At 48.0% G+C, this 26,071-nt stretch overlaps 1 protein-coding gene and 1 long non-coding RNA gene across 2 annotated transcripts in view; both read right to left on the reverse strand.

Moving 5' to 3' along the window:
* LOC127582803 (trafficking kinesin-binding protein 1-like) overlaps positions 1–7,034 on the reverse strand; it is a 42,776-nt gene extending 35,742 nt beyond the window's left edge. Inside the window, exons 1-3 of the mRNA XM_052038369.1 lie at positions 6,991–7,034; positions 4,953–4,960; positions 1,664–1,918 (exon numbers count right to left, since the gene is read on the reverse strand). Of these exons, the coding sequence (XP_051894329.1) occupies positions 1,664–1,918; positions 4,953–4,960; positions 6,991–7,034 (307 nt within the window). The remainder of the gene's footprint in view (positions 1–1,663; positions 1,919–4,952; positions 4,961–6,990) is intronic.
* Positions 1,915–25,941, reverse strand: LOC127582910 (uncharacterized). The gene is made up of 3 exons (XR_007958184.1): positions 25,812–25,941; positions 4,953–5,162; positions 1,915–1,938 (listed from the first exon to the last, which is right to left on the reverse strand). It is a non-coding gene; the product is annotated as an uncharacterized LOC127582910 (long non-coding RNA).
* Positions 25,942–26,071: the final 130 nt, after the last annotated feature.

Raw genomic sequence — 26,071 nt, forward strand, 5'->3', positions numbered from 1 at the left:
GTCTCGGCAGCCAAACATCATTTAATGGATCAGCCTCACAGTGTCTGTGTATCTCAAACAACCAAAGACAACAAAACAGACATGAACAGAGTATGGTCCAGGGAATTTTGATTGGAACTTCTATGCTCTTCTTCTAAGCTACCATGAGATCTTTTACACATCATGTAACATTCTGTACTGCATATCTGACAGTGTGATACTCCCTCAGTACTGCCCCTCCCACAGTGTGACCCCCCTCAGTACTACCCCTCCCACAGTGTGACCCTCCCTCAGTACTGCCCCCCTCAATACTGCCCCTCCCACAGTGTGACCCTCCCTCAGTACTGCCCCTCCCACAGTGTAGTGCTGTCTCAGTACCACACTGGAGCATCTCTCTGGGTTGTGAGTTTCTCGATTAGGACCCTGAGCCCAGATCCCTGCAGGAGGTGAGAACGTGTCACCACTGAATTAATGACCAAGGCTGTAGGGAGAAACAGGAGACTGCAGATGCTGGAATCTAGAGCAAAATAATATACTGCTGCAGGGACTCAGGGGGTCAGGCAGCATCTGTCGAGGCAGAGGGATGATTAACATTTTGGTTGAGACCCTGCATCGGGACCAAGGCTGTACGTGTTTAAGCACAGTGCTGTGGCACCTTAAACCCCGGGTTACCTTCCCAGTGTCACTGAGCAGCATCGCCTCAGGCACAGGAGGGTGGTAAATGGATTGTGTCCTGCAGCAGGTCGGGGCAGGGTGGTTTAGTTTATTTTATTGTCATATACACCAGGGTGCAATGAAATCCCTTGTTTGTGTGAAGCTCACAGTGTAGGTGGTGATGTAAATTCAATAAACACAGCGACAAGCACACAATGGGAATGGTGCAAAGTACAGTTGTGCAGTCTGAGGGAGTGCAAACAGAAAGGCTAAAGTGATTAATGGGAGGGGTAGAATGAAGGTTTCAATAAGCACCAGCAGGAGGGGGATGTGAGAGAGGGGATGTTCAGGAGTCTGACAGCAGTGGGGAAGAAGCTGTTCTTGAGTCTGGATGTCTGGGCTTTCAAGCTCCTGTATCTTCTCCCAGAAGGGCCAGGTTCTTGCCTGGAACAGGCTGCTGGATCTGCAGAACCTCCTGCCCACGAGGTGTCAGAGGACTGTGCAGAACCTGTGGGCAAGGCACACTGCAGTCGGATAGCTGGTTTATGGCCTGTGTGAGCTTGGCAACCAATGCAGGAAGCAGGGGCTGGGGTTTCCCTCTCCTGCGCTTCTGGTGAAGAAATACTTCCCCCGCCCTGTGACACTGCAAGACAAGGACAGCATTTATTGCCCATCCTTTCGTGCCCTGGAGAAGGTGCTGATCCCAACAGGATCACCACAGTAATGTGAAGGACTAGCGATATATTTCCAAATCAGGACAGTGTGTGACCAAGAGGGGAACCTTCAGATGGCGGGTGTTCCCCTGCACCCACTGCCCTTGTCCGCAATGGGGGAGGCGGAGGGAGGTGTGTTTGGAGTAGCCTGGGTGAGTAACTGCAGTACATTCTGAGGTGGAGGGAGGAAAGGAGGGAGGGGGTGTTGGGGTGGTGGACAGGACGTGAGAGGCTGCTTCGATGTGTGTGGTTCATTGCCTCCACCAGCAACCTGTCCCAAAGTCTCACCACTCTGATCTTTTCCCAGCGATACTCACCAGTAATCGTTCCCACATCCCGGAATTCCCTCTTGAGGAGCTGCGCCTGAAAGGTGTTGACATGTTCTGCCAGGTACAGGTCTTCATGTCCAATGGTGAAGCTGGTTCTGGACACCAGGCTGGGGCGGTGGTGGGACAGAGGGGCAGCAGAGGCCTGGCTGGGAATGGAGGGGTCCAGTTTGGCAGGATTTACCCCCAGCGCTGGGCTCCCGTTCACGGGGCTGTGACCAGCTCTCCCACAGTCACTGGGTGGCCCTCAGCTGTCTTCCCGGAACCTGCAAACAAGCACACAACTTGTAGTTCCTGACGGTACAGACTCAGGATGTGACAGTGTAATGTAGTCATGGCAACAGCAGGAGGCCACTCAACCCCTCTCGTCTGTTATATTAAAAATTTGGCATGTCCCCTTTGACACTCACCAACTTTTATCGATGCACCACAGAAAGCATCCTATCCAGATGCATCACGGCTTGGCACAGCAACTGTTCTGCCCAGTACCACAAGAAACTGCAGAGAGTTGTGGACACAGCCCAGCACATCACGGAAACCAGCCTCCCCTCCATAGACTCTGTCTATACCTCTCGCTGCCTTGGTGAAGCAGCCAGCATAATCAAAGACCCCACCCACCCTGGTCATTCTCTCTTCTCCCCTCTCCCATCAGGCAGAAGATACAGGAGCCTGAGGGCACGTACCACCAGGCTCAAGGACAGCTTCTATCACATGGTGATAAAGACTATTGAACAGTTCCTTTATACGATGAGATGGACTCTGACCTCACGATCTACCTTGTTGTGACCTTGCACCTTATTGTCTGCCTGCACTGCACTTCCCTGTAGCTGTGACACTTTACTCTGTATTCTGTTATTGTTTTTACCCTGTACTACCTCAATGCACTGTGTAACGAATTGACTTGTACGATCGGTATGCAAGACAAGTTTTTCACTGTACCTCAGTACAAGTGACAATAATAAACCAATTCTAATATATCTCCCATTTACTTGCCTCAGCCCTACAGTTCTCATATCCTGACCATCCCTCACCGTCCCTCTGACCCACATCACCCTCAGCCATCTGAGCAACTCCACACCACCCTCAGCCATCTGCCACAGACAGTTCCAGACCCCCTTCACCCTCAGCCATGGAGAGAATAATGAGCCCAAGGATGTCCCCACCTCCAGGAGCCGAACACAAAATCTAAATCCTGCAGATGCTGGAAATCTGAAATAAAAGGTGCTGTGGCGATCACCTGGTCGGGCAGCAGCAGTGGTGAAGAAAGAAGCAGAGGTGACATTTGAGTCCCTCAGCTCCCACCGACCCGCCAACCTGACCCCCAGTCTTTGTCTTCTGCTCTTTATCCAATCCTCTGGACACCCTTGTTGAGTTGATTCTTTCTCCACAGTTGCTGCCTGCCCTGATTTCAACATTCTCTCTAATATCCACAGGAGTGGCTGAGAGATTCACTCCTGACCAACCCAGAATCCCCAGTGAGCCTGCACCACAGAACACGGACCCAGGACCCCTGGTGATCCCATTCCTTACAGGCTGCCTGCTGATTCCAGCCACCAAAGATACCAACTGGGGCATGTTTTCTGGTAATTGTCAACCCTTGGTTGGGAGGAAATCACAGTGAGAAATGGATTTGGAATCTGAGTCCCACTGTGAGAGTGAGAACAATAACCACAGTAAATGGCAGGGCTCTGGGGAGTGTTGTAGAACAGAGTGACCTCGGAGTGCAGGTACATACCTGACAGTGCTGACTCAGGTGCTGAAGAAGGCATTTGGCACACTGGCCTTCATCAGTCAGGCAGTTAGTACAGGAGCTGGGACATCATGTTACAGCCTCTAACCCTTTCACCCACCACTTTAACTCTATAGCCTTATATTTGTGACCTGTCAGCTAAAGGAAAGAGGTCTATCCAAATTACTCTCCCAGACCTCCTAAAACTTCACACACCTCAACTGTCTCCCCTCTCTCCTCTGTTTCAGCCCCAGCCTCTCCAATCCTTCCCCACAGTTACAACTTGCCAGCCCTGGTGAGATCTTTATTCTGTCCCCTGCCCCCTCTCCACAACGATCACATCCTTCCTGTAATAAGAAGCACTTGGACAGGTATGTGGTGGGGCAGGGCTTAGAGGGATATGGGCTGAACACAGAAAATTGGGACTAGCTGGGTGGGCACCATGGTTGGCACAGACTGGTTGGGCTGAAGCGCCTGTATCCGTGCTGTATTGCTCTATGACTCTACGTGTTGACCAGAATTGTACGCAGTGCTCCAGCTCTGGACAAAGATCTAGCATAACTTCTCTGCCTGGATCATAAAGGAAAGCATCCCATCTGTCTCTCTAACTGCCTTACGACCTGTCTTGCTGCCATTAAGGATCTGAGGACGTACACACCCGGGTTCCTACACACTGCTCAGTATCCTCCCATTCCCTGCATTGTAGGATTTCCCCCCCTTTCTGCACTAAATTCCACTTGCCATGTTTCTGCCCAACTGACCAGACCGCCAAATCTTCCTTAAAACCTGGATCTTTTATCCACCACAAAACCAGCTCTTCTGTCATCCAGCAACTTCATCTCTCCCCTCACATTTAAATCTAAATCATTCACGTTTACAAGCAGCAGGGGCCTGCAGAACCCCACTGGTAACAGCCTCCCATCGACAATTGCCCTCTGCTTCAGCCTCTGAGACAATTTTGGATCCAATTTGCCATTTCCCCTGCCCTCAGGGACCTTGATGTCCACCCCGCCACGTGGTATGTGACCAAAAACCTCGTTAAAATCCACATTGATGACATCAAACGCACTACCCTAATCAACCCTTATAGTCATACATCAACTTACGTTCATAGATTCACTCTGTGGCTTTCTTGATAAAGGTTTTTACTTTCCCTTAGAATCTGTATCTTAAACGTATCAGGACACAGGAGGAGACCATTCTGCCCACTGCTCTGTACTGACTCCCATCAGTCCCATTCCCCTCTCATTATCCCTCTGTCCTCCTGTAACTTACTCTCTCTCACATGCACATCAACTCCTCTACGATGTTTTATTTTATTGCTATTACCCTAACACAGTTTGTTTTTTTCTGTTCTAATTATGTTTTCTTGTAAAACTTGTGTATAATTTATGTTTAATTTATGCTTTTCTTGTGAATGCTGCTTATCTGATGCTCTGTGCCTGTGATGCTGCTGCAAGTAAGTTTTTCATTGCACCTGTGCACACATGGACAATAAACTCAGCTTGACTTTGACACTAAGGGGTAATTTACATTCGCCAGTGAACCTACCCGTGCATCTGTGGGATGCAGGAGAAAACCAGAGGAAACCCACACAGTCACAGGGAGAACATGTCAGACAGCACCTGAGGTCATGATCGAACCCTGTGAGGCAGCAGCTCTAACTGTTATGCCACTGTGTTGCCCATAGTTTCCAATCATTTGACCACCACCAAAGTTGGACCATCCGGACCAGGATTACTGGCTCAACCAATCTTCCCACTGGAAACAATGACACAAAATTAGCAATTTCTCCTTGGCACCATTCCTGCAGTCAGGGAGGACTGAGAAAAGATTAGCTGAAGCCTCTGCAGTCCCCCACCCCCTCCATACACCCCCTTTATTCCTTTCAACGCCTGGCAATTTATCTGTCCAAAGATGATGAGCACTTTATCACTTCCGCTCCAACTAAAGTTATTCCTTGCGATACCGCACGCTCTTCCCCCTTGACCACAGTAATCACCGTCCCTCATTCTGGGCAGACGGTCACAACGATAAAGACATTACTTACACCCTCTGCCTCCACAAGTTACCTCCTTGCTCCCTAACAGGCAATATTCGTTCATCAGCTAGCCTCTTGTTCTTTATATTTTTACAAAACAGCCTTGGATTTTCTTTGATTTCACTTGACAATATGTTTTTTCTGACCCTCTCTTTTCTCTCCTAATTCCCCTTTTAATTTTGCTCTGACCGCCTCGCTCTTCCCGGGTTTCTCCTAGGTTGGGCTCTTGGTATCTGACACAGGCTTCCCTTTTCTTGCCTTACCCAATCTTCTGTCCCCCATGCACCCTGAGATCCAGCAGACACTTGAGCTGGCAGTCCTACCCTTTTTCCTTGTGGGAACCTTTCTCCTGAATTCCTTGATTCTCCTTCTTGGATGCCTTCTGGTGCTCCGGGACTGAAGTATTTTCAAGTAGCTGCATTCAGTTAAATCGTTAAATCACTTTCTAGCCCAGTAAAATTGGCCTTCCCCCAACATAGAATTTTAATCCTATTTTATGTTTGAACTTTTCCCTTGCTATGCTGAATCTAATTGAATTATATTCACTCTTCAACTACTCAGGCATTTCCAAAAACTAAACCCAGACTTGACCCCCCTCCTTACTGGGACAGGTACACGTTGACTAAAATTTCTCCTGAATTAGGAATTCTGTGCCCTCCAGAGACTGTTCACTGACTTCAGCCCAGTAACCACCACCCCCCCCCCCAACCACACAGACATTATTACCCCCTAGTGCTTTTATGCTCCTTGGAAACTTGCCTAAATATTATCACTGGATTGCTGAGAGGTCTGCAATACATTGCCAACATAGCAATCACCACTTCTCAGTTCTTTAATGTAACCCATAAAGCTGATTGACAATCCCTCCTCAAAATTGTGACAGTTTCATTAACCAATTGCCACCACACGCCCCCAACATTTTTATGTCCCGTTCCATTTTGTCTGAAAGCTCTGTGATGTGTGTGTGTGTGTGTGTGTGTGTGTGTGTGTGTGTGTGTGTAAGGTGGTGTGTCTGTGTTTGTTGATGTGTTTGTGTGTGTGTGTGTTTGTGTGTGTGTGTGTTTGTGTGTGTGTGTGTGTGTGTGTGTGTGTGTGTGTAAGGTGGTGTGTCTGTGTTTGTTGATGTGTTTGTGTGTGTGTGTGTTTGTGTGTGTGTGTGTTTGTGTGTGTGTGTGTGTGTGTGTGTGTGTGTGTGAGAGCAAACTGCTAGTTTGATATTCTTTAATCCACTTTACCACAATAAATAAACCTACTTCATGTGTCTATCTGTGTCTTCAGTTCCTCTGCTTTACGCTACGTTTACCCTGATATCATAGAGCACGGCCAGACTTGTTTTGTCCATTCTGCTTCCAAACTCTCCCACTATTTCCTTCTGCTTCCAGTTCTGCTGTTCTCCCTTTTGAATTTTTTCTCTGTGTCCCATCCCACTGCCCGGATAGTTTAAACCTTCCCCACGAGCAGCAGCCAACCTGCCCAGGGGGATATTGTCCAACCCCGTTGCACTGTAAGCACCCAGCTGGTGTGGGTCCCACCTTCCTCAGAACCAACCTTCCGCACCAGCTCTCCAGCAGGTAGTAACTGATGTTACCCATCGCATGTAAGAACAGAGAGAGAGTCGAAGCACCGGTCGACCCTGGGTGCAGCCTGAATTTGCTTTATTGCCACATGCCATGGGGAGTCTCAATCTTCTCGTCACATGGTTAGACTGGGCATGGTTGGCTCTGTGTGTGTGTGTGTTTGTGTGTGTGTGTTTGTGTGTGTGTGTGTGTGTGTGTGTGTGTGTGTGTGTGTGTGTGTGTGTGTGTGTGTGTGTGTGTGTGTGAGAAAGAGAGAGCGAAAGAAGCTCTGTGTGTCTGTGAGTGTGACTGGCTGTGTGTATGCAAGTGTTTATGTGTGTTACAGTTTGTGTGCATGTGTGTGTGTATATGTGAAAGTGAGAGGTTGTGCATGTGTGTATCTGTGGGTTTGTGTTTGTGTGCATGTGTGCATTTCTGTGTGCGTGTGTATATCTATGCATGTCTGTTTGTGTGTGTGTGTGTGTGTGTGTGCATGTGTTCACATGCCCATGTATGTGTGTTTGTGTACGTGTGCACATGTGCATGCGTGCCTGTGTCGTGGAGGGTGAGGCTGGACAGGACCCGCCCCATACCCAGCACACTGCCTGTCCCTGAGGGTGCGGGGAGTTCACCTGCTGCCTCTCCACCCCCATCTGTCCACTTACACCTCTCCACTCTGCTGAGCCGTTTCTCTCTCCGCCTCTTTCACTGTTACCAGGCAAAAATTGCCAGATGAACATCACACTTTTGAATGAATATTTACATTCTTTGCTTTTAGAATAAATTTGAATAAATTGAGATAATCTCTTTGTGTGAAGTGTGGCTTCTCCCCTCCCCCCTCTCCGTTCCTCATTCACAACATCCGGCCCTCCCAAGTCACACAACCTCCCTCTGCCCCTCTGTTCTATCCTCTCCATCTCATTGTCCTGCTTCTTCCTCACTTGCTTTCCCCTGATCCCCTTTTCCTGCCTCCCTCTTCACTCTCTCCTGTCCTTTTCTCTGCTTCTAACCCTCTCCTCCCCATCACTCTTTTTGTGTCCCTCCCTCCTCTCTGTCTCTCCCGCTCTCTCCCTCCCCCACCCCTGCCCACACTGTATCCGTGCACCTGCTGAAGTTGGGAGTTCTCCGCCTGTAACTCGATGTAACTCAGTAATCAGAGTCAATCCCAGGGCAGAAATTCCGGAGTGATGTAACTATGGTTACCATCTCCGATGGGCATATTCCTGGAGGAATATCACATGACTTTCTATCCCCACCCACCTTTTCTATATAATCCATCTCTTATGTCTGCATAAACAAAGTAAACATCACTTTCAGCCTTGTGAATGCTCTCCCGGATTTGCTTCCAACATGAATGGAGACTACAATAGGTTCCACAACAAAAAGCCCCATGAAGTGAAGGACTGAAATCAGGACCCCCAGCCACACACAACTCTGAGCCATTGCAATCCCCACTGCTGGGCAGTGCCTCTCCTCACTCTCAGACAGCCACGGACCTTTCCTCAGATAGAAACCGGTAATCTTCCAGGGGATAAGGCCATTAGTTTGCATTCCTCTCGTGCCTTTCATAAGCTCAGACTCCCATGCACTTTCCTTGGAGGGTCTGATTATCAATGTACAGCTGTCTAGGGTGTTGCTGAGACTTCACTTGGAGGACTGTGTACTGTTTTGATCTCGTTAGTTCAAGAAGGATCAAACTTGCATTGGAGTCATAAGAACATAAAAACAGAGGAGTACAAGAAACAGGCACAGGACAGTTCATTCGCCCCTTGAGTCTGTTCCACCAGTCATTGTGTTCATGGCTGTTCTCATCTTGCCTCAGTTCCACTTTCCTGTGTGATCTCTGAAACCCTTGACTTAATAATGGACCCAAAATCCATCTCAACCTCTCTGTCCACAGCTTCCTGCGGTAGAAAATTCTGAATATCCACAACTTTCTGGGTGAAGAAATACCTGCCTATCTCCATCCAAAAGGGGAAACCCCTCATTCTCCGACAATGCCCCCCGATAGCTGCACCTGGCGCCAGGTGAGGGTATGGCTGCAGGGTGGGCTCAGATGAAGACCACGATTGCTGCCACGGTCAACCTGGTGCTTGTGCGGAGAGCAAGCTGTCATGCTGACAAGCCACACGTGGAGGAGGCCGATTCCAGCTCTCATTGGTGGTGAGTGGAGTCAGGAGACCACGACCTCTGCTCTGAGGGTGATATGCATTCTTTGGTATTAGTATTGGTACTGGTATAGGTTTATTATTGTCACTTGTACCGAGGTACAATGAAAAACTTGTCTTGCACACTGATCATACAGGTCAATTCATTACACAGTGCAGTTACATTGAGTTAGTACAGAGACCATTGATGTAGTACAGGTAAAAACAATAACAGTAAAGTGTCACACTACAGAGAAAGTGTGGTGCAATAAGGTGCAAGGTCACAACAAGGTAGATCGTGAGGTCAGAGTCCATCTCATTGTATAAGGGAACCATTCAATAGTCTTATCACAGTGGGGTAGAAGCTGTCCTTGAGCCTGGTGGTACGTGCCCTCAGGCTCCTGTATCTTCTACCTGATGGAAGAGGAGAGACGAGAGAATGTCCCGGGTGGGTGGGGTCTTTGATTATGCTGGCTGCTTCACCAAGACAACGAGAGGTAAAGACAAGAGGCTCGGTGACAATTCTGTCACTGGGTGAGAGGATGCTGCTGTGGAGGCACAGGGAGAAGCCTCACCATCCTGTGTGTGGTGGAACCCTGAGCCAGCTGGAGGACCGATCTCTTACAGCAGGAAGGTGAGAAGGAGCAGTGATGTTTCATCAGTCAGCAGCCTGATGACCTCAGTCAGTCCTGAGATCCCATATGAGGGGACTGCCACTCCCAGCTGATGCTGAGCTGTAACGCACGGCAGCACGCAGTCCTTCAGCAGTAAAGGGATGCTGTGTGTCCGCAGATTACCGTCCTGCAGGAGCAGAGCAAGGCCGCGTTTGAGCCGGTCACTCTTCTACACAGGTACATCTCCTTCTGCTGGAGCAGAGACATGCTCCCTCCCTTACTCACACACCCCATTGTCGGGAGCAGAAACTGCAGAGAGTTGTGGACACAGCCCAGCACATCACAGAAACCAGCCTCCCCTCCATGGACTCTGTCTATACCTCTCGCTGCCTCGGTAAAGCAGCCAGCACAATCAAAGACCCCTCCCACCCAGTACATTCTCTCTTCTCCCCTTTCCCATCAGGTAGAAGATACAAAAGCCTGAAAGCACGTACAACCAGGCTCAAGGACAGCTTCTATCCCACTGTAATAAGACTATTGAATGGTTCCCTAGTACGAAAAGATGGACTTTTGACCTCACAACCTACCTCGTTGTGACCTTGCACCTTATTGTCTGCCTGCACTGCACTTCCTCTGTTGTGGTGACACTTTACTCTGCATTCTGTATTGTTTTACCTTGTACTACCTCAATGCACTGTGTAATGAATTGATCTGTATGAACAGTGTGCAAGACAAGTTTTTCACTGAACCTCAGTACATGTTACAATAATAAACCAATCCCAATTCCAGCTCAGACTTTGCAGAGAGCTGACAGTGAAGACAGAGGGAAGCTGCCGGGAGTGACTGAGGGTCAGTCATCTGGCACAGCTCCAGATGTGAGCTCCACTCGATGGTGGAACGGTCTAAGTGCCAGCAGATCACAGCACTGTTGTCTGTCCAACGTCCTCTCCAGTCCGGTGTGCAGGTTCAGGATGTTGAAGAGCATGACGGTATCTCAGTGGCACCCTCACTGGGCAGGGCCAGCAGTCTGAGGTCAGCCCATCTGACAGCAAGAGCACCTCATGGGTCATCTGGAACATCTGGCCTGTATTCTAAGTGAAAGGCAGCCGCCTTCCTGAAGCCAGACTGTGAGGTAACACAAGGACATCAAAACACACCAGCAAAGCTATCAGACGGCAGAGGAATGAGACTGTTTAACTAAATGGGCAAATGCCATGATTTCCCGTTCAGGTATTATTTCATAGCTTTTTATAAAAGATTCTCAATGTAACCAGCAACATTCAGATGCATTCTCAGTTCAGGGCACATTACATCCTTTGGTGTGCAGAGATGTGTCACACTGGTGTGGCAGCTGCTGGCATTGCTGCACAACCTGTGATACCTCACCTAGAAAGGTGGTCAAGAACATCCATTTCACGTCTTTGTGTTGGCTGATGAATACTGAGGGGTACACATACATGACAATCTATGGTTTTGCTGCAGAAGAACAAACAAAATAATTTGACCAATGTCGCGGTTGCCATATTATTCCGGCAATGATTGAGTTCCAATGTGGTTAGTTTCGATCTCAGGATTCTCCTTGCCTGCAAGGTCTGCTTTTATCAACATCATCTGAGGGAGGATCTCCTAGAAGGGCCAAAGGGATATGAACACAGTTGCATGGTGAAATGAAACATCTGCCCTGTGTTGATCATTGTTCAGAAGCCACATTCTTAATGCTGGATTGAAAGTAACAGTAATGGGGGAGTGTGTTGGTCAAAGGACATTCCCTCTGCAGAAAAGAAAGATCCTTCAGTGATCACATCTGATTGTTGTGTGCTGAGTGAGACATGGTCCCTCTACTACTGAGACTTCATTAGTTCTTCTCTTGCAATGGTCAATGGTTCATAAGGAACTTTATTTTGAATTCCCTGAGCAATTTCTCATCATGGAATGAATCCGGATCTCATTGCCTTGAGACATTTAAGAGAAGATATGTCAGTGTTGAATTAACATCTAACGTGATTGAACTTTCTCCAGGCCTGATTAGGACAGTCAGTAGGAGTTCTGACCAGACATCTATTGTTCAGCTCCTGATTGTTCAAATCACTGAGTTTTGTTGATAAGAAAATATTCACAAAGCAGATGTCAGCTTGTTAACTAGCTTTCTGTGATTTCAAGATTAAACTGTAGATTTGTGTGTTAGTGACATTTTTCATTGTGATAGCAGTTGGAAGGATTTAGTTGTTGGCTCAGACAGTCATATTTCATTGCCTCAGGATTTTAACCCCTTGTTGTAACTCCCTGGCCATTGCACACCAATCAGATCAAAAGGTTGTGTGTGCTTTACTCCCAGGTGAACAGCGACCATCAAAGTTATACAGCGGTCCAAAGAATTCAGAGCTCTTGTTCACCGTTTACCCACCCATACAGTGGAAGTCTCTGAGGAAAGTGTATGTTTTGTGGAGGTTGGAGTTCTTTAAGCAAATTGTCACTCATCCGGAAGTGCAGAACCAGAACTGTTGCAGCAAGCACTTAAGTAATTGGATGAATTCATTCACTGATCAGTGCAAGTGTTTCTCCAAAGCAGGGTGTATGAGAATATGTTGCGTCATCTGAGCACGAATTACCGGTGTGGTGTTGGTGCTGATGGCCGGAGAGAGAAGGGGGTCACGTTTTTTGCGTTGGGGTCTAGAGTTTTGCACCGTCTATGAGAAGCACCTATCAGGGAGTCCCTGAGATCCTGTGCAACCAATGCTGGCCTCATCTTTACAACACAGAAACTGGCCCTTCAGCCCAACCCTGACCGATGCCATTTGCCTGCATTAGGCCTACATCCCTTGCACCTTTCCTATCCATGTATGAATGCCTTTTCAATGTTGTAGTTGCACCCGCCTCTACCACTTCCTCTGGCAGCTCATTCCAGATACCCACCACCCTCGGTGTGAGAAAGGTACTCCTCATCTTCTTTAAATTTCTCACCTCTCACCCTAAACCTGTGCATTCTCGTTCTAGATTCCCCTGCCATTGTAAGGAGACCCTATCTATGCCCCTCATAATTTTATAAACCTCTATAAGGTCACCCCTCAGCCTCCTACATTGCAGTGAGAACAAACCCAGCCACTCCAGTCTCTCCTTATAACCGCAGCCCTCCATCCCAGGTAAATACCTTCTGCATTCCTTCTAATGTTACCACATCCCTCCTGTTGTGGTGCAGGAATTCTCTAAGTGTGGCCTGACCAATGTTTTGTTCTGAGCCTGCTGATGCTGAGCAGGGACATTCTCCTGGTAGCCTTCACTGTCCCCTTGCTCCCACTGCTCTTCAGACTCTGCGTCATGGCCCTCAGGCTCTGGGACTCCTCACTCACGCTATTAAACCTCTGCACCTGCCCATCGATGACTACCAGCTGTCCCTGCACCCCAGGCAGATGAAACCTCACCCTGAGGAGGCCAGTGGTGTTTTGCACGACTATCTTCGTATTTGGTGGGTCTCATTGTAACAGAGCTCGGTGGCTGTGGTTGGAGAGTGCAGCGATGCAGGAAGACGTGGGGGTCTGGGGGGACGTGGGGGAATAGCCCTCGTCCCCTGGATCCATTCCGCAGGGCAGTTCTGACTGCTGAGGGTGTCTGGCGGTGTGAACCCACCCAGGATGAAGGAATCACGGCAGCTGCCAGGAACCTTGGCATTCACCACTGAGAATTTCTTCTCACAAGAACACAAGGAGTAGGCCAGTCGGCTCCTCAAACCTGTGCCACCATTCCATCCAGTTGTGGTGGATCTATGCTGGCTTCAACTCTTCCTCTGTGCCAGTTCCCTGTAACCCTTAATTCCTCAATCATTCAACTATTTACCTATCTCCACCTTAAATATATCCAATGATCCGGCCTTCCCCACCCTCCGGGGCAGAGAATTCCAAAGATTCACCCCCCTCTGAGAGACAAAATTTCAATACATTTCAGTTTTAAATGACCAGCCCATAACTACATAACTACCATCTTGTAATTATGTCTCTTTGTTCATGACTCTCCCACCAGTGAAACCATCTCAACATCTACCCTATCAAGCCCCCTTACGATCTTATACGTTTGGATAAAGTCACCCTTATTTTTGTGAACTCCAAGGAATACAGACCCAATCCGTCAGTCTCTCTTGGTAGGACAACCCTCTCATCCCAGGAATTACCCCTTTGGACTGCCCCCAATGTTACTACATCCTTTTCTTAGGAAGGGGACCAGAGCTGTGCACAGTATTCCAGGTACGATCTCACCAACTCTCTATACAACTGTAACAAAATCTTCTTTTCCTTAAACTCCAACCCCTTCAACCCCTGTATGCTTGGAAGTGGAAATCCCTCTGTTGACGAGGTCCAGTTTCCTAACCAGAGCCCTCGTGGGCAGCTGAGTGCACCCAATGGCTGCTGGCGCAGGTGGGAAACCAGCAATACTGGCAAATCCCAGTGCCTGAGATTCCTCTTCCTCTTCACTGCCACCAAAACAGATGAGATAATTCCCTTGGGAGTAGAAAGGCTGGGGGACATCTCTGATACATTGGTGAGAAGCAAATTAAGAAATGTAGAATAGATCTGCTCTGGTTGTCTGGAAAGATCCTGTGGTGAGGAGGTGGCGATCACGATATCCATGGAGAGATGTCCAGTCATGAAGACTTGGCTGCAGGTCTTCCTGCAGAATTTTTCACATCTCACCAATGACTGCCTTCACAAACCTGCCCGACAAGACATCCTCCATCAGAGGTCCACGTGGGTGTGGAGACTCTGGGAGTAGACTCTTTGTGTCCTTCCTGCCCTCACTGAACGACCGACCACAGCTTTCCTTAAAGCCTTTGTAATGTACTGCCTCCCTCCATGTTACTATTGAGAGACCCACTGAAAGAGTGGCTGAGTAGCTAAATGCATGTTCTCTGTTAGCTACAGCACCCTGTGCTATTTGGAAGGCTTAAACAGTCTGCGGTCAATGTCTGAGGCTGCCCAGTCATCTCCCTTTAAATAGTGGGTAAAGCAAGAACATAGTTCAAGGTGATCCTGTTTCTGCTGAGACTCTTCCACAACAGTTGCAGTGAAGAGCTGTGAGGTAGAATTTATACTGGCAAGGGCAGAAATATGTGATCCACAGCAATATCACAATGTTAGGTACTCGGCTAACCTGGGCAAGTCTGAGCTGCATTAACATGGATTGTGACCAGAGTAGCCAGTCTGACTACACCCAAACATGATCATTAACGCAATGTATTCCGGGTAATATTAATTTTGGATCTCGTGGTGCTTTACAGAACAACATTACACAATATAATTCCTTATCATTGCTCACTTTCCCAGTTGTCTTTGTATCATTAGCAATGCATTCAGTCCTTCCAGCTAAGACTTTTAATACTGATTTCTACCATTTTGTTAGGAAAAGATGGAAAACAAGACTACTTGTTAAACAGTGAGAGACTGAAAGGTGTCGGTGTTCAGAGGGACCTGGGAATCCTGTCACATGTGTCTCTGAAAGTTAACATGCAGGTACAGCAAGCAATTGGGAAGGCAAACAGAATTTTGCAAGACGATTTGTTCAGTAGAGATGTCTTACTCTAATTATATGGGGCCCTGGTGAGGGTGCATCTGGAATACTGTGTACAGGTCTCCTTAACTGAGGATATCCTTGTGATAGACGGGGTGCAGAGATTCCTGGGATGGTGGGTTAGTTGTATGGGGAAGGATTAATCAGACTGGGCCCATATTCTTCATGTTTCAGAAGGATAGAAGATATACAAAATTATTTAAGGGCTTTTCAGGTAGATGCGACGTGGAGCTAATGCTTCCCTTGGCTGGGATATTTAGAACCAGAGGTTACTGTTGCAGACTCAGAGATCAGCCATTCAGGACTGAGATGAGAAGAAAATACTTCACCCAGAGGGTAGCGAGTTGTTAGAATTCACTATCCAAAGGAACTGTGGGTGCTTGGTCACTGAGTATTACTCATGTCCTCTCATGTCCTCCAGAAATTGTAGGATCATAGAAAGTTTACAACACAGAAGACCATTCAGCCCATCAACACCAGGTCTATATCCCTGCGGGACATGGTTCTCCAAATACACACACAAGTACCATGTTTATGTGTTGAAGATTTTTGCCTCCATCACCCTCTCAGGCAATGAGTTCCAGACCCACACAACCCCCTGGACAAAAGTTCCTCATCTCCCTTTTAATCCTTATACTATAAATCTCTGCTTAACCTCTTAGTTAATGGAAAGAGACCCAGTCACTGGAAAAGTACCACCAACACTGTCTACAAAATCCTCCAAATGCACCGGGAGGAAAATTAAGCCAAGGTTAGTGCCCTCTCCCAGGCCGACACCCAGCACTGAGGCCGTAGTTACACTCACTCAGCCACATAAGGCAGCACAAGTCGTTCACATGTCCTGCACCAGACTCCAGACACAAGACACTTTATTACAACATTGTTGTGGGAAGGATAATTAGGCAGAAAGAGGAAAAGATTCAAGGATGTGCTCAAGACGTGCAACTTTCCCACTGACTCCTGGGAACCTCTGCCCAATGACCACTCAAAGTGGAGGAGGAGGATTTGGAGTGGGACTGAGAACCTCAAGGCCATGCAGTGGGAGCTTAAACTGCTGAAGGAGTGCACCACCCCATGAACTACCCATCCCGAGAGACACCTCTTCTCTGATCTGTGGAAGAGTCTGTGGTTCCCACACTGACCTCATCAGCCATCTCAGAACCCACAGAAAGGGAGTGCAACTGTCCAAGGAGAACTTAGTACCAAGAACAGTGCAGCACAGGAGATTTCTGAACGGTCCATGAACCCGTGAACACTACCTCATTATTCCTTTTTTGGCACTATTTATTTATTTTGTAATTTATAGTAATTGTATGTCTTTGCACTGTAAAACAACAAACTTCCCAACATACAAGTCAGTGATAGTAAACCTGATTCTGATTCTAAATCAGAGCCAGAGAGATCTCCTTAAACCTATGCCATCTAGTACTGAACTACTGAACGCTTCCACCCTGGGGAAGAGACTATCTACCCAATCGGTGCCTCTCATAATTTTATAAACTTCCATCAGGTCACCCCTCAGCCGCAATGTTCCAGAGAAAAAATCCAAAGTTTGTCCAACCTTTCATACTAATACTCTGTAATCCAGGCAACATCCTGGTGAAACCTTTCCAAAGCTCCACATCTTTCCTAAAATATGGCAACTAGAACGGTACACAATATTCCAAGTGTGCCTGACTGATGAAAGCAAGTATGCCGTACACCTTCTTTACTACCCTACCCACTTGTGTTGACACTTCCAGGGAGCTATGGACTTGCACCCCTGTACATAATGCTCATAAGGTTCCTGCCATTTACTGTATATTTTCCTCTCGCACTTGACCTCCAAAAATGCATCACCTCATATTTGTCCGGATTAAATTCCATCAGCCATTTCTCTGCCCAAATTCCGACTGATCTATATCCTGCAGTATCTTCTGACAACCTTCCTCATCATCCACCATTCCACTAACTTTCATGTCATCTGCAAACTAACAAATCAGACCACCTACATTTTCATCCAAACCATTTATGTATTTTACAAGCAGAGGCCCCAGCACTGATCCTTGCAGAACACCACTGGTCACAGACCTCCAGTCAGAAAGACACCCCTCTACCATTACCCTCTGTCTTCTATGACCAAGCCAATTCTGGATCCAATTTACTGACTCACTGTGGATCTCATGTGACTTAATCTTCTGTACCAGCCTACCATGAGAGACCTTGTCAACTGCTTTATTAAAGTCCATGCAGACACCATCCACTGCCCTACCCTCATCCATCATCTTCGTCACCTCCTCAAAAAACTCAATCAAATTTATGAGGTAGAACCACCCCTGCACAAAGCAGTGTTGACTATCCATAATAAGCCAATGCTTTTCCACATGTGAGCAAATCCTGTCCCTAAGAATCTTCTCCAATAATTTCCCTACCATTGATGCTCACCAGCCTATAATTTCCTGGTTTATCCCTGTTGCCCAAAGGAAAAGTATTGGCTGTTCTCCAGGCTTCTGGCACATCACCCATGGCTAAAGAGGATACGAAGATCTCTGTCAAGGCCCCAGCAATCTCCTCCCTTGCTTCCTTCTGTATCCTGGGATAGATCCCATCTGGCCTTTGGACATCCACAATGTTTTTCCATGACACCCAACACCCTCTGCTTAATATTGACATGCCCCTTCCTGATCTCACCTTCTCCTTGGTGAATATCGATGCAAAGTACTCATTAAAGACCTCACCCAATTCCTCTGGCTCCACACAAGAATTCCTTCCTATGTCCTTGAGTGGACCTACCCTTTCCCGAGCTACCCTCTTGCTCCTAATATACATAGAAAATGCCTTGGGATTCTCCTTAATCCTACTTGCTCAGGACATCTAATGGCCCCTTTTAGCCCTCCTAATTTCTTGTTTCTTTCCTGCTTCCTTTGTATTCAAGCTTCCTGAACCTTACATATCTGTCCCTTTCCCTTTCAACCAAACTTACAATATCTCTTACAATATCTCATACAAAGGTTTAGAGGAAATAGGCCAAACAAGCAAATGCGACTAGCTTAGATGGGCATTTTGGTTAGCATGGACCAGTTGGGCTGAAGGGCTTGTTTCCATGCTGTATTTCTCTGATTCTATGACTTTTATCATCCAAAGTTCCTGAACCTTGCCCTCCTTATTTTTTATCCTCACAGAAACATGTTGGTCCTGAGCTCTATCAAATGTGGATTTACCTTCAAACAGCCACTCCCAATCGACTTTCTGAGTTTCTACTTAATACTGTTGTACAAGTCTTCACCCAAGGACGATCCTTATCCATAACACAAGAGGGAAGAGGGAAGAGGGAAGAGGGAAGAGGGAAGAGGGAAGAGGGAAGAGGGAAGAGGGAAGAGGGAAGAGGGAAGAGGGAGATCTACCCCTCATAGTTTTACAGCCCTTAATTGTCGCTCCTCACTCTCTTCTGTTCCAAAGGAAACAACCCCATCTTATCCAGTTTTCCCCACAGTTACAATTTTCCAGTCCTGCCAACATCCTCATTATCTCCTCTTCACCCTCTCCAGTGCAATCACATCTTTCCTGTAAAGTGCTGACCAGAAATGCACGCAGTGGCATTTTATGCCTCAGTTAATAAAGAAAAGAATTCTGTTTGCCAATTCACTCACTCCATTCATCTGTCATGCTACGTTTAAGGATCTGTGGACGTACACTCCAAGGTCCCTCTGTTTCTCCACACCACTCAATATCCACCCATCTATTATCTATTCCCTTGCCTTGTAACATTTCCTGAAATATATAATCTCGCTTTTGTCAGGATTAAATTCCACTTGACACTTCTCTGCCCAACTGACCAGACCACCTAATCTTGCTGCAGTCAAATCCTCTCCTCCCCAATAACAACCACGCTGTTGCCAGGGAAGTATTATCTGAAGTGCAGAGACCAATGCAACACAGAAAACACTTGTTACATTTATTGTGCATTTACACAGTAAAAGTTCCAAGGTGCCATGCAGGAGTCTAATCTAACACTGAGGCAGAGAGTGAGATATCAATACAATACTGCAGAAGTGATAAATCTGAGATAAAACAGGAGATGCTGTAAATTTTCATGGTAACCTTTGTAATGAGTGAAACTGTATTAATGTTTTAACTTGATAAGTTTACATCAGATGATGTGTTGAATCTGGACACACAAGAGACTGCAGATGCTGGAATCTGGAGCAATAACCAATCTGCTGGATAAACTCAGTGGGTCGAGCAGCATGTGGGGGCAGAAAGGATCTGTCGACAGATGCTGCTTGACCCGCTGAGTTCCTGAGATTGTTGTTGATGTGTTGGATCTGTTTCCTTGTGCTCAGATGTTTCCTGACCTGCTGAATGTTTCCAGTTTTATATGCCGCCACGTGATAAGGAGGACTAGGAATCAACAAGTGTCTACATGGAGGGCAGAGAGAGGAGGTAAAGCTTGGGGAGAGAATTCCCAGACATCCAGGCTCAGTCTGCTGAAGACACAATCAATTAAATTTGGGAATGATCAAGAGGAGTTGGGGGATTTTGGAGGGATTCAGGAGATTACGACATAAGTGGCAGGGGCTCCAATGTGGAGTGGGAACTGCTAACTGGACTGCTCTGTATCTCAGATTCAAACCTTATATTCATTTGTTTATGGAATTTATGTTTGTCGTGCCTGTAACGTACTGCACTGCTACTGCAAAAAGCTAACCTTCATGGCACATATGCCCTGGGTATGTGTGCTCACGACAATAAACTTGAAACCTGAACTTGAACTTGAACTTGACTTCACCCAACAACAAGCCAAACTGCCAGACACACCTCAGTCCACACATTTGACAGAAAAGGTCAGACATAATAAGTATGACCTTCTTCCAATGGACTCATTCCAAAGTGAAATGTTCCCATAACAACTGCGGCAACTGAGGTAACACAGATATTTCACAGCAATTGAACACAGGACTGCACAGATATGTTTTCTATACAATCCTATCTTCCTTCCTGGGTTACAGTTACACACAGACACTGACCCTTACCGGGGTATGGGTCCCACACACACCGACCCTCACTGTAAGACGGGTCCCCCACACACCGACTCTCACTGAGGGACGGGTCCCCCACACACGGACCCTCACTGGGGGACGGGTCCCACACACATGGACCCTCACTGGGGGACGGGTCCCACACACACGGACCCTCACTGAACCAGTACAGAACCTGATAGCTAGACGGACATTCTGACATACTGGGTGGATGCACAGACTGGTGCACACCTGGACAGGTAGATGCTTAGATACGTGCACAGCTGGACAGGTGCACATCTGAAAGAGGGCGGTGACTGGCTATGCAGGCACACAGCCGGACAGTGGCTGTTGGGCTGGTACGCAGCTTGATGGTGGCTGGCTGGGAAGTTGCTCGTCTGCAAGGGTGGATCACTAGACAGGTGCACATCTGGACAGTGTCTGTCTGACACATGCACATCTGGACCAGTGCATCACTAGCAGCTGCACAGCTGAGGTTTATTCCTGTGCTGCTGCACAGCCGGACGGTTAGATGTTCCTTTATTCCCCAGAGAAACAAAGCTCAAAGTACATCTGGAATTAAAAGTGAGACTGACACAGAGCTCGGGACTGACCTTCCAGACACATAGCTGGTTAATCGTTGCTCCTTGCCGGTCACACGCTCCCCAGCACCTTACGAACTTCGACTGCGTAAACTCCGAGCTGCTGGCCAGTCCCAATTGTGTCAAGGGGGAGGGGTCTGCTTCATGCTTCCTAAACCGGTGTCACTGTGCTCAATCCAAGGACCTTGGCTTTTCAGTCAGCTGCCTGGGGTTACCATGGTAATGCCCCAGGCATTGCAGACGTGAGGCCCAGCACACACACACACACACACACACACACACACACACACACACACACACATATATATACACACACAGTCAACCTAACAGGAGGTGTGTGGATTCACCTGACTCAGTGGCCTCGTGCTGGACTCTGCTCCTTGTATCCGGGGCAACTAGCCAAGTGTGAGGTCGTTTCTTTTACTGTACTTGGATAAAGTACACCAGTGAGCCTGCACCAGGAAGGAGTACTGAGCTGCTACAGTGCAGGCTTCCGCACTTCAAAACCCAATCAGAAATCATCCAGTTCCACAGCCCCACACGGTCCACAGTGAGAGCGATCCACCCAACCCCAACACTCCACACGGGAGTATAGCAGGAAGGCAAACCCTTTGGTCATGAGCAAGGACAATCACGGACCCCATGGTGGGAGATTCAGGTCTGGTCACTTTCACAATCACCCTGGTCCTACAGGATGGAGTCACTCTGGGACCTTGGGGATCTAGATCACATCAGGACCAACATAGTAGTGGGCATCAGATTGAGGGTGAGCTGCAGACAGCGGTGTCAGAGGGGTTTCTAACCACAGGCTCCCTGTGGACATCAATAGAAGAAGGTGAAACAGGTTAATGGGAAGATGTTCTGCAATATAAAAGGCAGCAATACTTTGATTGGAGGTTTGGCTCCAATCTATTGCATTAACCAGGCTTAAACAGCACAGCTTCTGAGAACCCCAAACATCTCATACAGTCAATAAAGCAACCATGGAGCAACACACCATTTAAAACTTGTCTCAGTGTCTAATGGCTCATTTGGTTAACGTCCAGCCCAGTGTGGGACTGAACCTCGAACAAGGATGGGAGAGCTGAGCCCCATCCAGGGTGGGACTGAAACCCCCAAAATGTGTGTGGGGGAGCTGAGACCCACCAGGGTGGGACTGAACCCCAACAAGAGTGGGAGAGGAGGCACCCCCAGCCAGTGTGGAACTGAGCCAGGAGAGTATCACCCAATCCCCTTGCACCAGGTGAAGTGTCCTGGCTAATATTTGCCCCCCCAATCAACATCAATAAATCTGGTCACTTATCTTGTCCAGCGAACCCTAATTCATGAACCTTTACCTCTCCACCTCCCTCCTGTGTAACCCCACATCTCTGAACAAGCCCATTCTGGGGCTCAGTCTCAGGTCTTAGATTACACCCTTGTAGCTTGACTCCTGACTGTTGTGTGAGCTCTCCCTGACTTCCTGTTCCCTCCTGCCCTCAGAGATAGTTCACTGTGTTTGACACACCCAGTTGCATAACCAGACTGATTTTCAACTCAGTGAATAAAATCATCCCAATCCCGTGGGGTTATAGTAACCATGTCCCTCTGAAGAGCAAGTTTATTATAAAGCCCTGTGACCTTTCAATAGCATGGAGGGAACATCAGAGTAAGGTTTCAAGTGTCGAAGGATCCTGACATCACTCTACAGCTGCTCCCAGACCTTCACATCTCGAGGTTTCCCAATTAGTTTTTAGCTAATTAACTGAAACTGGATTCAGCCTGTGAGTGTGGGAGAGTTGATCAGACCCTTCACCAGAGGCCACTGGCAGAATTGTTCCCAAGTTTTTTGTGTCCTCAGAGAATGGTGTGGGGATAATTCCAGCCCTCCAACACACGGAACCATTCAATGATGAATATCCTGTGCCCCCTGCAGCCACCCTGGAGGTTCCTGAACCCTAACACTCAACTCTATCACTCATGGAAATATGGTCCATCCTCCTGCTATAAGATGTTGAGTGGAACGGGGTGGCAAAGTGACTGCACTCACAGGGTGTCCACAGACCAGGAGATGTGGGCTTGGCCCAGAGCCCCAGCTCTCTGGTGAAAGTGGCAGGATTGTGGAGTGAAGGCATTTCTCAGCATGGACTGCTTTCCATGTGTGGGCTTCAAGGGGGGACTTGGGACCAGCTGACTGGGATCAGCAACTCGAGAGTTTAACCAAGTGATGCTCAATATTCCAAATAAAATAGGCATGCATTGCTGAATCACCCATCACAACCCAAGACCTCGCAACATACCTTACAGCCAATGAAATGCGTCCTGAAGTTCAGCCCCTGTTGTACTCTAGGCATGGCAACTAATCCATGCCCAGCAAGTTCCCTCGACACTCGAGTAATGATAACTGGATAATCTGCGCTGCAAGGAGGCAAGTGAAGGGATAACTATTGGGCCTGGATACTGATGAGGGTTCCTCTGAGCATCTTCAACTTGGGCTCATGGGATCTCAGCTTAACCAATAAAAAAGCAACATCTCTGACTGTGCAGCACCACTGAAATACTGCACCAGGACTGACAAACAGGAATATGTGTTCATATCTCTGATGGCACCTTGGACTCACATCCCATTCTAAGGCAAGGAGCACTCAGTAAGTGACACCATCCAGAACAAAGCAGCCCATCCACCACTCGAAACACTCATTCTCTCCACCGCAGTGGCTGCCATGTCTACCACACAGTTGTACCATCTACAAACTACACTGCAATTACTTGCCCAGGCTGATCCAAGAGCACCTCCCAAACCCGTGACTTCCACCAGAGCAGCAGGGGCAAGGGAACAAAAACCTCCCCTTCTGGTCGCACACCATTCCAACCTGGACGTGTGTCACTGGCCCTATCACCACTGGGTCCAAACCCTGGGAACTCCCTCCCCAACAGCACGGTGGGGGCACCTTCACCAGAAAGTCAGCGGATTAAGGCAGCTCACTCCCATCTTCTCAAGGGCAATTATGGATGTGCAATAAATGCTGGTCTTGACAGCAGTGCCCAGATCCCAAGAAAGGAATTAATGAATAAATTACCCGCCCTGGGAGACTCTCCCACATTCTCACCGCTCTGCGGATACAGAAATCTCTCTTCAATTCCCATTGGATTTTTGGTGACTGTTTATATTGATGCCTCTGGTTCTGCTTTGCCCAACAAGTGAAGCATTCTGCAACCAATAATCAAAACATTTCAGTTTTAAAGCCCTCCCTTAGGTCAGTTCCAAGTTCTTGTTTCTCCAGAATATGATCTATGAAATGGTGAGTGACAGTCACGGAGAGAACGCCATTAGATACAAACTGTGAGTACAAAACGCACCATGCCAAGGCCCTCAGGAAACAGCGGCGACCAGCCCACATTGAGAAACATTCCGGTCACGTACACTGGAAAATGACCCATATCCGTACCAGAACTGTCGCCCAGTGTGGGTCAGTGTGTGGGACTGTCCCCCAGTGAGAGTCAGGCGTGGGACTGTCCCCCAGTGAGGGTCAGTTTGTGTGGGACCCGTCCCCCAGTGAGGGTCAGTATGTGGGGGACCATCCCCCAGTGAGGGTCAGTGTGTGTGGGACCCGTCCCCCAGTGAGGGTGTGTGTGTGTGTGTGTGTGACCTGTCCCCCAGTGTGTGTGTGTATGTGTGTGTGTGTGTGTGTGTGTGTGTGTGTGTGACCTGTCCCCCAGTGAGGGTCAGGTGTGGGACAGTCCTCCAGTGAGGGTCAGTGTGTGGGGGACCGTCCCCCAGTGAGGGTTGGTGTGTGGAATGGTGTTGGTGTCTGCTTGTGCAGCTGTGATAACATTGTCAGTGGTTATGGGCCATTGCTCTATAGTGTGGCAGTGGTCAGTGAGCAGGGCTGTAAGGAGCAGGTCCTTATACCTTGAAGGGCTGCTGACACTCAGGGCTTTTGATGGGCTCTGCCTCAGACTGAGTGCTTTATCAGTGAAAGGGCTCTGCACCCTCACCCCACCAGGGTCTGCACTGCCTCCACGTATCCTGACCTAACGCCTCTTCCCCTCACCCCCATTCTCATCTACCTCACACCCCTGCTCCACCTTAACCCCATGACATTCTCCACCACCTCCACTCCCCTCCTTGTTTCATAATCACACCAGCTCCACCACACCACAATCTCCATCACCCCTCCACCCTCTGCAACCCCTCCATACAGAGCCAAGAGAGAGAGGGGAAGAGGAGAGAGACAGAGGAAGGGAGAGGGAGAGAGATGCAGAGACAAGAGAGCGAGAGGCACAGAGAGGGAGAGAGACAGAAAGAGGGAAGGAGGGAAAAAGAGAGAGAGAACAGACAGATAGAAACAGAGTGAACCCCTCATTGCAGAAGGGGTACACGTTCTCCTCTCTACTGCTGTGCTCACTGACCTTGGAGAAATTATGTAGCATCCGTTCATTTCCTCAGGCAATGGAACTAATCCTTCAAAGTCACCCAAAACATTGCAACTCTGTAAGCAAATGATACAAACATACCACGTCTTCATGGAGGTGATGGACAATCACTGTGGTATGGTGGGATGTACACACTGACTCTCACAGTTGGTGTACATACACACTCACAGAGTGGAAAGTATATATTGAGGAAGAGCTTGCAATTCATGAGCAGACGAGAGAGAGGGGGAGAGAGCGAGAAAGAGAAAAAGCAATCTCTGAGCAGAGATCAGACTCACAAAGTAAACAACACACTCTCACTGAAATAGCAGCACAAAAAGATAGGAGACAAGAGAATCAGAGAGCAGAATCCTACTGAGCAGACAACTTGCACTGAGACAGCAGACACTCAGAGAAAGGAGAGACATACTCAGTGTGTGAGAAGGCAGAACTCCCTTACACTCTGTGAATCATTCCTTGCTTCTGCTGCAACATTCCTTACCATAGAAGCCAATGACACCTGACTTGTCCTCTTCTTCCTTTGGCCAGTGAAGCCCCTAATTGTTGAATAGCTGGTTGACCAAGTTGATTCCCATGGGAAGTGTGGTCACATAATTGGAGGGTTAGAGAACACTTGCAACCACAGCATCACTCACAGTGCAAACCAGGGCCTTGAGGAGAGCAGGGAGAAAACACTGAAGGTCAAGCTCATCATATCGATAACTGCGAGCGTTTGGCAAACAGCTTTAATGCTTAAACTCC

The sequence above is a fragment of the Pristis pectinata genome, chromosome 25 (genome assembly GCF_009764475.1).
Source record: "Pristis pectinata isolate sPriPec2 chromosome 25, sPriPec2.1.pri, whole genome shotgun sequence".
In the NCBI taxonomy this organism is placed as follows: domain Eukaryota; kingdom Metazoa; phylum Chordata; class Chondrichthyes; order Rhinopristiformes; family Pristidae; genus Pristis; species Pristis pectinata.